General features: G+C 49.1%; 1 protein-coding gene across 1 annotated transcript; it reads right to left on the reverse strand.

The window, feature by feature from the left end:
* Window positions 1-6,503: 6,503 nt before the first annotated feature.
* LOC126046136 (uncharacterized) lies at window positions 6,504-8,241 on the reverse strand. The gene is made up of 2 exons (XM_049818146.1): window positions 7,818-8,241; window positions 6,504-7,728 (listed from the first exon to the last, which is right to left on the reverse strand). The coding sequence occupies exons 1-2, from the start codon at window positions 8,029-8,031 to the stop codon at window positions 7,319-7,321; spliced, it is 624 nt and encodes a 207-aa protein (XP_049674103.1). The 5' UTR covers window positions 8,032-8,241; the 3' UTR covers window positions 6,504-7,318.
* Between the last annotated feature and the right edge of the window lie 300 nt (window positions 8,242-8,541).

Below are 8,541 nucleotides of genomic sequence, written 5' to 3' on the forward strand. Positions count from 1 at the left end.
TCTCTACATTGCACATCTGCCTTCGCTCTGTTCTGTTGTGTTGTGGACAGACATCTAAATGCAGGACCTGGAGAAGGGGTGACTTCTGAGCAGTGGGTGAAACCGGCTGGTGGGGGGCTTGGGGCTGGGGCAGGGGCCTGATCCTGCATCCACTGGAGCCTGTAAATGCGTTATTTATGTGGCCCTCTGCCTTTCAACCCTTCAGCCAAGCCAGCGTAATTTTGGCGGTCACATAACCCCCGATGGGATCATTTACTGCTGCTAAAAATCACAACGTTCACTTTATTGGGGGGGCAGGAGGGTTGTCCCCTGGGATGGCAGCTGCACCCTGCAGCTGCAGCCCAGCTCACCCGTCCTGGGAGACAACCAGCCCAACTGCAAGTCGGTCAGGAGAAAAGTACACCCCCCCCCCAGCCGGTGTGGGCTTGGCTGGGTTTCAAACTGCCTCTGAAAATGCCTGGAGTACTTGAAACCACCCGTTCGGGATTTGGGCTAAGAAAACCAGCAGCCTGACTCAGCAGAAAGTTACACCAAGGGCTCTGGCCAAGGCACAGGAGAGCGTGCTCAGAAACATGAGACATGTCGACCAAAAACACTTCTCCCACCCTGACGGGAAGCCACAGATGTATATGGGGTTTTGGAATCATTTTTCAAGAGCAAATGGTATTTTCAAGAAAGAGGAGCCTTTTTGTGCAGCAGGGAGGGGTTTCCCATGACTCCCGGGGGGGACGACCGCTGTGTTGTCCGCACAAAGCCCATGGGAGCGTTGCGCTGAAGTACTGCAGTACAAAGAGCAGCTTAGGGATATCCCTTGTTCGATAGAGCAAGAGCTATTCAGGCTTTGTCCTAACTAAAGATAGCCTGAAATATTGCAAGATCCAGTCAGAAAATAGCCTTTGACCAGGATGAAGCGTGCGTTAGCCTTCCCAGAGAGCGCGCTTGTCCTGCGGCAATTACGGCATCTCCTCAGAAATGGAGCAGCTTTGCTTGATGTTTCTGAAGGCTCCTCCGACAGTGCTCTGGCGGGGAAGGACCCATGTCCTCCGCCTCGCTGGCATCGCCCCACTGGTATTTAGGACAAACGATGACAGCGTTTGGCCAGGCGAGGTGCCAGGTGGAAGGGCCTCAGCTTTGACCTGAATTTAAGCAGGGGCAGCAGCAGCGATGACGACCTGATCAAATCCTGCGCGAGTTTTGTGCTGAACCTACTTGGTGGTGTTGTGCAATGCCTTAGCTGTGACCTTCAGTTTACCCGGCCTTGGAATAGATCATTCTTATCTTTCAGAATACTTTCAAAATAAGTCCAAACATTTTAAACTTCTCCAAGTTGTCCCAGAAGACAAAAGGCTTTTCGAGCTGCTGCCGAGACTGGTGAGGCAACCGAGAGCTATTTTGGGAGCTCCCCACCGCATATGCTGAGTTGCGAGTTTGACCAGACCAGGGAAAACAGTATTTTACAGCTCTTGTTTGGCTACTGCTGCCAAGGAAGTTAGGGGTGCTTTCAAGAAGATTGAGATAAGCAAATCTGGGAGGCTACTTCTTTTTCTGGTGGAGTCATCGTGACGGGTATCTCCCCGTTCAAAAGGAGGACTTCTTGGGTGAAGTGGAGCCCAAGCCAGATGGAGTAGATACATCTCTCGCTGGTGCACAGATTCATCCCGCTGCCAGTGACTTCAGCAGTGTCTCATCGCTTCTCTGTTTGTCCGACCCAGCCCACAGAGCTTTTTTCCCACTGGCTCTGCCTGTGGAATTTTTTCAAATGAAGGTACTTTTATCATGTAAACACAAAACATAGGAAATTCCATTAGAACAAAAAAAAAAAATTAAGCTATTTTTTTAATTTACTGCTGTTTAAATCTTCAGAAGACTTTGGAATTGTCTGACAAAATGCAGAAACTTCAGTTTGGATTTTTTATTTTTGCACTTGGATTTTCTTTTCATACTAATGACACCAGTAGTTTTGCATGTGCCACAACATTTACTTATTAGAACAAAGCGCCTCCTGCTTTTATTGTTTGATGCTTTGATGACATACCGAGGAACTGATTTAATCTAGAAAATGAGATAAAATGTCTTGATTCAGTAGGAACAATTGGCCTAAATGAGGGTAACTGTTGTAACATTCTTTTATTGTTACATTATGCCATGCGGGTTTAACGATACCTATATCCTATGAATGACTTGGTGAAATGAGGGGAAAACAGCAAAAATATACGACATCTCATAAAAATCTTTCGAAGACAAATGCAATCCTGATCAAGATCCCCTCCCCCTCAACTTTCACTCTTTTTAGGTGATACCTTAAAACTTTGGGTTTGCTGAAATTCAAAGCACAAGGCGATTCCCAAGCGCTGCCTTTCCCGGGGGTCAGCGACGTGGCGGTGCCGGCCGGCTGAGCACGCCGCCCTGCTCCGCGCGCCCCGGTGGGCGTTGAGGCTGCTGCCAGCACCCGTGGCGCGTGACACCACGTGGATGTCAGGTTTCGGCTCTGTTTCACGCCCTGGGGGCCACTATAAGCCCTGTAAGAGCCTGCAGCGGGTGCAGCGAGGTGCCAAGGCAGGCAGATGGGGAGGACGTCGGGGGAAGAGAAGCACAGCAGATGCCAGCACCCTGCTCTGGTATTCACGTGTCGCGTGGGACCTCCCTGAAGCTTCGTCTGCTGCATGGACAATGGATCCTTCTTCTGCTTGTAACCACCTTGGGAAAGGATGTCATCAGTTAGAAAGTGCTAATTAAGAAATACGGGTGTACTCCACCTCTGACCTCCAAAGCAAAAGATGGAGAAAGCTGCACTGACACAGCCACCTCAGAGGTCCTTCCTGGGGAGCGGTGGAGGATGCTGCTCCTGACACCTTCCCCTCCAGGAGGGTGAGGTCGAGCTTTTCCAAGCCTCTGCTGTGAACGACAGGCCTGGTGCCTGGGCAGCCTTTCGTGTTGCATTTGTTGTTTCGGTAGAAAATTCATACTTCACCAGCACTTTATTTTAAATCTCTATAGGCTCCTCTTAATGAAAGCGATCCAGGCTTGTACACCATTAACTAGTTCATGGATGAATGTCCTGGAGAAAAGTCAGTGCTTAGAAAGCAATTCATAGAAGACATAAAATAAAAAAAATCCTCACTTAGTCCTTTTACTCATTAAATGAAACCCATTGTCATTCACACTTCTCTTGAGAGTCATACTTGCAATATCAAACTGCGTATCAACCTCAGTGTGCATCTGTTAAGCAAAATTTATGGCGAGGCTCTCTCATTTATACAGAAGTTTTTGCTATGCACTGTCACTCAGCCTAGCAGACTCCTATGGAAAAGCCACAATTTAAGTCAAAACTCTACTGTGCCAGCACAGTTATAAAATTACAGTGGCTTTCAGAGCTAGAGGATATCAAAGTCTCTTCCTGGGGAAGGCAGCAACCTTCAGGTGTCTGCTCTGAAGCTTCTGCTTCTAAGACTACAGCTGGAAGGAGAAGGTAGCACACGGTAAGGTCAGGCGTGGAGGTACCGGGGGTCTTCACTTTGCAGTCGAGTTGTGTTTGCTCTGCAGTCTGGGTAGGGTGGGCTACCTTGTTGTCTCCAAAGGGTCAGTGCTAACTAGCTTACCACAGAGTAGGAGCGGTTATGTGGGAAGTTACCCTGGAGTAATACAAATACAAAGCCTCTCTTCCCTTTCTCTATCTCATCTCATCCATAACTTGCACTTCAGGGTGAGCCCATTTCACTCTGCTTTTCACTAGAGGACATCAAGGTGACAAGTTGTCTGCAGAAATGCCCTGAATTGCTAGGTCTTGGGGGACTTGGCTGGGATTCTGTCGCTACATTTCCAGCTCTTAAAGCTGGAAATAAAGCTGAATATCTTTGCTTTTCCACAATCTCTTCACCTTACCTTGCCAAAGCTTTGTTCCCTTCTTGAGAAAGGGCCTTAGGGACGATGACGTGATGTTGCTGTTAGCGGGAACCTCTCACAGTTTGGTTTTCCCACACAAATGCATGTGTGAGGAGTGGGGGGTTGGCTCCCACCTTACCTATCTCATGGACCATGCATCAGAGTGGGCTTCTCTGTGTGTGCAGAGAAAATCTTAAGAGATGTGAGGGTACAGGAATGGCAAATAAGGTGGCACATGAAAAGGGCCTAATAAAATCATAGAATCATAGACTCATTTAAGTTGGAAAAGACCTTTAAGATCATTGAGTCCAACCGTCAACCATGGCCACTAAACCATGTCCTGAAGTGCCTTGTCTATGCGCTTTGTGAATACCTCCAGGGATGGTGACTCAGCCACTTCCCTGGGCAGCCTGTTCCAATGCCTGACAAAATGCTACCCTTTGAATGATACGTTGCCATGGGGGCACCTGAACCACTTCAATCATTCTTTGATCCACGTCTGAAGTCACCAGTGTTTCCCATTGCTGTCAGTGATGGTCTTGCTAACTTTCGATCCCCAAGAGCCTTTCTTTGAAGAGAAGTCTTTTTTTTTTTTTTTTTCCCCCATTCTCTGACTTTTTACATTCTGTGTTTTTCTAAGGCCAGTTATTAAAACGTTTGTGGGATCAGTAATGTCAGTTGTGGATACACTTATTTTTAATTATGTTTTTATACAAGCAAGAAGTCCAGGTAACACAGTTATCTGGCAAGAGCTCATTGCCAGTACAACCTCACTCCATTCCAGCTACACTGGCAAGAAGCATTTTTTTTTTTTCTTTTTTCTTTTTGTTATGTCAAGCTACGTCTGAGTCTGAAGACACAGTTCGCTGGTCTAGCTGCAGCAGCCACCTTTTTTCTAACATACGCTAAACCTGGAACATTGCTTCATGCAGAATAGCAAGTTTGCAGCCATTGTGAACTGGTGGCTGTATTCGAAGGTCTGCTGAGGTCAGGAGATGCAGAGCTGAGAGTAAGTACAAATGGTTTGTGGACCTCTTACCAGGTATGGCTGCTCAAAGGGACACAAGCAGACCACTTCAGAGCAAACTGCTACAGCCAAAGGAATGGGAAAAAAATGAATGCCTTGATCTATTTAAAAGTGTCTCTCTTTGTTCGTGGTCTGCTGAGTCTTTCTGTGAGAAATGGATATTGTGAAGTAGCTTCATACAGCCTAGATGCAGCCTAGAACAACCATCTAGGGTTGGCCATGGTGCCTGCCCTCTCGCAGTGCTGGCACTCGTGACCTGTAATACTTCCCTGGGCCATAATCTGCAAAATAAAATTGAAAACCTCTGATTTTCTCTCTCTTTCAGTGAGTCAAGAATCTGCTAGCTTCTCCTCTTGAAGGTTAACAGAATTTGAACATTTTATGCTGATCACCTCATCCATAAGCTAACAAAAGGCTTATCTGTTTCTTTTCCAGTGTAATTGACAATCCTCTTTAGACGCATGTTCAGCATTTCAAGACTAACTTAAAGGTCAAATTTATCATACAGGAAGATTGGATGAGCTCATGGTTGAGGAAAGACCATCTAAAGGTGACTTGTCTAACATATCGGTACACACACATGCGCTCAAAGCCCACACACATTTCTTTTTGGTCTAGCCTTGTCTCAGACATCACCTGTGTGCCAAGAGTCTCAGGACAAAGCTGTACTAAAAATGTTACAGGTGGGTTGAATTTGGCACCTGGACCATAAGAGAATAATAAGTGTCTGAATGAAGGAGATGTATTCAGAAATGGACAGAGCAGAATTGCATTCTTCTGACCCTTCTTACCTGAAATCTCAATTACTCCAGACTGCTGAAGTACCCTGTTTGTCTTCAAGCAGTTTACTCCCAAATTTTATGTATCCAAGCATGGGTCTGTGCCACACCAGAGAAAGTGTGCAGACCCCTACATCTCCCTGCACATGTCTGTGTTCAGCACAGGTGCTGCAACAGCCGATAAGGGCACCTGAAACAAAACCTGGGGGCTCTCGTAGCCCGCACAGGGACAGTCGTCAGCAAACGCTGGCCTGTAACACCGTGCACCCTGGGCATCTGCTAAGCCTCGCTCAGAGCACAGCTCCCAGAGAAAGTAAGTACCGCACCTGCTCGGCTTCTTCACACAAAATTAATGTACGAAACTCAGAGTATGATAAAACTGTAGGCACAGGTGAAAGCGTGAACTGTGTAGGGGAGGTGGATAACTTCCCCCAGTTAAAATCAGTTATCTTCAGCAGCAGCCCCTCCGCCCTATTTGGTGGGGGATGCAGACTCTCCTGTTGGGAAATGGCGGTCAGCTGAAAGTCCCTTTCCCTTGGGGATTTCTCTGTTGCGTCCCACAGACTTTTTGGCCGAGTGTCATTTTTCAGCCCCTCCACCCTCCTCCTGGCAGGGCCCCAGGTGGTGGCCGCAGAAGAGGAATTTGGAGCTAGAAGCTGGTTTTTCCACTGAGACGCTTCAACAGCTATCAGCTCTCGCATGCACGTCTCCAAAGCAGGACCTCCACACTATCTGCCCTCCCACCTGTCCCATCCTCCTCCCGTGAGCCTAATCTCGTGCCCCACTTGTCCCCCCCGGTCTCCGTGCCACCTGCCGCACCCAGCCTTGGCTGGATGCCCATGGCCGCGGGGCCCTGGAAGCCCCAAAGTTGGCAGCAGCCTCTGACTGCTGGTGCATCAGCCAGCCCAGCAGGTGGAGGACACCTGCCCTGCACCCTCAGGAGGGTCCTCGTGCAGAACGAGTTGTGCCACCACGTGTCACCACGAGGAGCTGGGAGGGAAAAGCAGCCGGATGAAATTCAGTAGACAAAGGCGCACGGCACCACGCTGAGGAGGGAGAGATCGGCTATGCGTACGCCAAGTGGGGCACAAGCAGCGGCACTGGAAAAAAAGTTGCTGTGGGTAGTAACGAGCTAGAGCCTGTCTGAGCTCCTGCCGTGGGGTTGTGGCACGGAGGCAGTCCTGGATGCTGGAGCGAGCCGGGAGAAGAGCAACGAGACTGAGCAGAGGCAGCGAGAATGGGGACCTATGGGAGAAGGCTGATTTTATTTGTTAGAACAGGTTGAGAGGGGACACAGACTGCCCTTTACATAGAAGATTACTTAAAAAAACCCCTTCCTGCCCACTACGGAGAGGACATAGCTGCGTTTCACCTGCAGCAAATGTAGGATATGTTCTCCTAGCTATGAGGGTAATTAAGAAGTGTGGACTTTTCTTCATTAAGGGTGTTTTTTTGGCAGCAAAACGTTTGCCTAGATTTTCCTTGTCCCTGCCTCAGAGCAGGAGGATGATCTCCTGAGGTCCCTTCTAACCTCATGCTCTTATGGCTTGCCTTAAAGAGTTAAAACAGCTTTAAAAACAAAACAAAAAGCACAGAGGCTTCTGCCCTTTCCTACCTGAGGCACATGTCTCTATGTACAGTAGCAAATTGTTAGCTTTTCTCCCGGTTTGAGTGTAACAGGTATTGAGTAATGTTGTCCTGGTGTGTTGACCCATGAGCCAGGGTGTGCCCCGGACCCCAGAGAGGTATTGATGTAGCACAACCGCCTGCTAAAAGTCTGGTATTTGGTTTCCTTCTGCTCTCTAGCGTCTTGCTTTGCCCCCAGAGAAGCTGCATGTTGTCCTAATTCGCTCTCCAGGCACGTCTCGCTACAAACAGAAGTTGCTCTCTCCTGTTCCTGGTGAGACTCAAAGCTCAGAGAAGATGTCCTGCCCTGTAGGTTTCCTTTTCCTGATGAAAGCCAGTGCAGAAAGTGCCCCTCTTGGGACATCACATGCTCCAGCATCTGTTGACTGCTCTCGTGGCTGGGTGCCTGCAAATCTGAAGGACCAGAAGTATAAATGCAGGTGAAAAGGCAGATATTCCTGCAGCGGGTCAGGTTCGTTTCAGAGGTGGCCAGCTTCCCCCACTGAGGGAACGTGTTGGCCATTCCAGCAGGGAGGACGGGCTGGACCAGGAGAAGATGCAAGCAGCAAAGCCCCACTGACCGTGAGCAGCAGGGCTGGCATGGGCAGAGACACAGGAGGCATGGCAGGGAGACGCAGCTTTGGGTGAGAACTTGCTTATCAGAAAACCCAGGCCCTGGAGAAAGACACAGCCCGAAGCCATTTGGGGTGTCCCCATCACTGCTGCCAGGCCACCAAGACTGGTGGCTGGCAGGGCGTCCCACTGGGTCGGGAGGAGCGGGGGCAAAGCTGAGGCACTCGAGCCAGCTTGTGATGGGCTGCGCAGGAGGACAGCAGGGATGCTTATGGCAGGATCAGCCTCCTCTCCTGCCGGCAAAGGAGAGCGGCCGCTGCCTCCTTGCTTTGCCGTGGGGCCAGCAGTAACCCCCCCAACAGGGTCCTGGCATAGTCAGCCAGGAACTTGTACCAGACTTGGGCTCCCAGACAGAAAAAACGAACCACTGCGTGTTCAATGTTTACATTAGATGTTTATTTTACAGTTCATTTCACAATCCGTTTCTCTTCTCCCTTTGCTGAGAGTTGATTTATGGTGCTGCAGATCCTATCTGCCTGCCCTGCCCAGAGCACAGACTTGGAGAAAAACCTGTCAGGGGTCTCTCCTTGTCGTCGTTGCTGTTTTGTCTACAGCTGCCCTTACCTATGAGTTAAACTAGAGCAGTTTCTGCCA

Source organism: Accipiter gentilis, chromosome 15 (assembly GCF_929443795.1).
Source record: "Accipiter gentilis chromosome 15, bAccGen1.1, whole genome shotgun sequence".
Lineage (NCBI taxonomy): Eukaryota > Metazoa > Chordata > Aves > Accipitriformes > Accipitridae > Astur > Astur gentilis.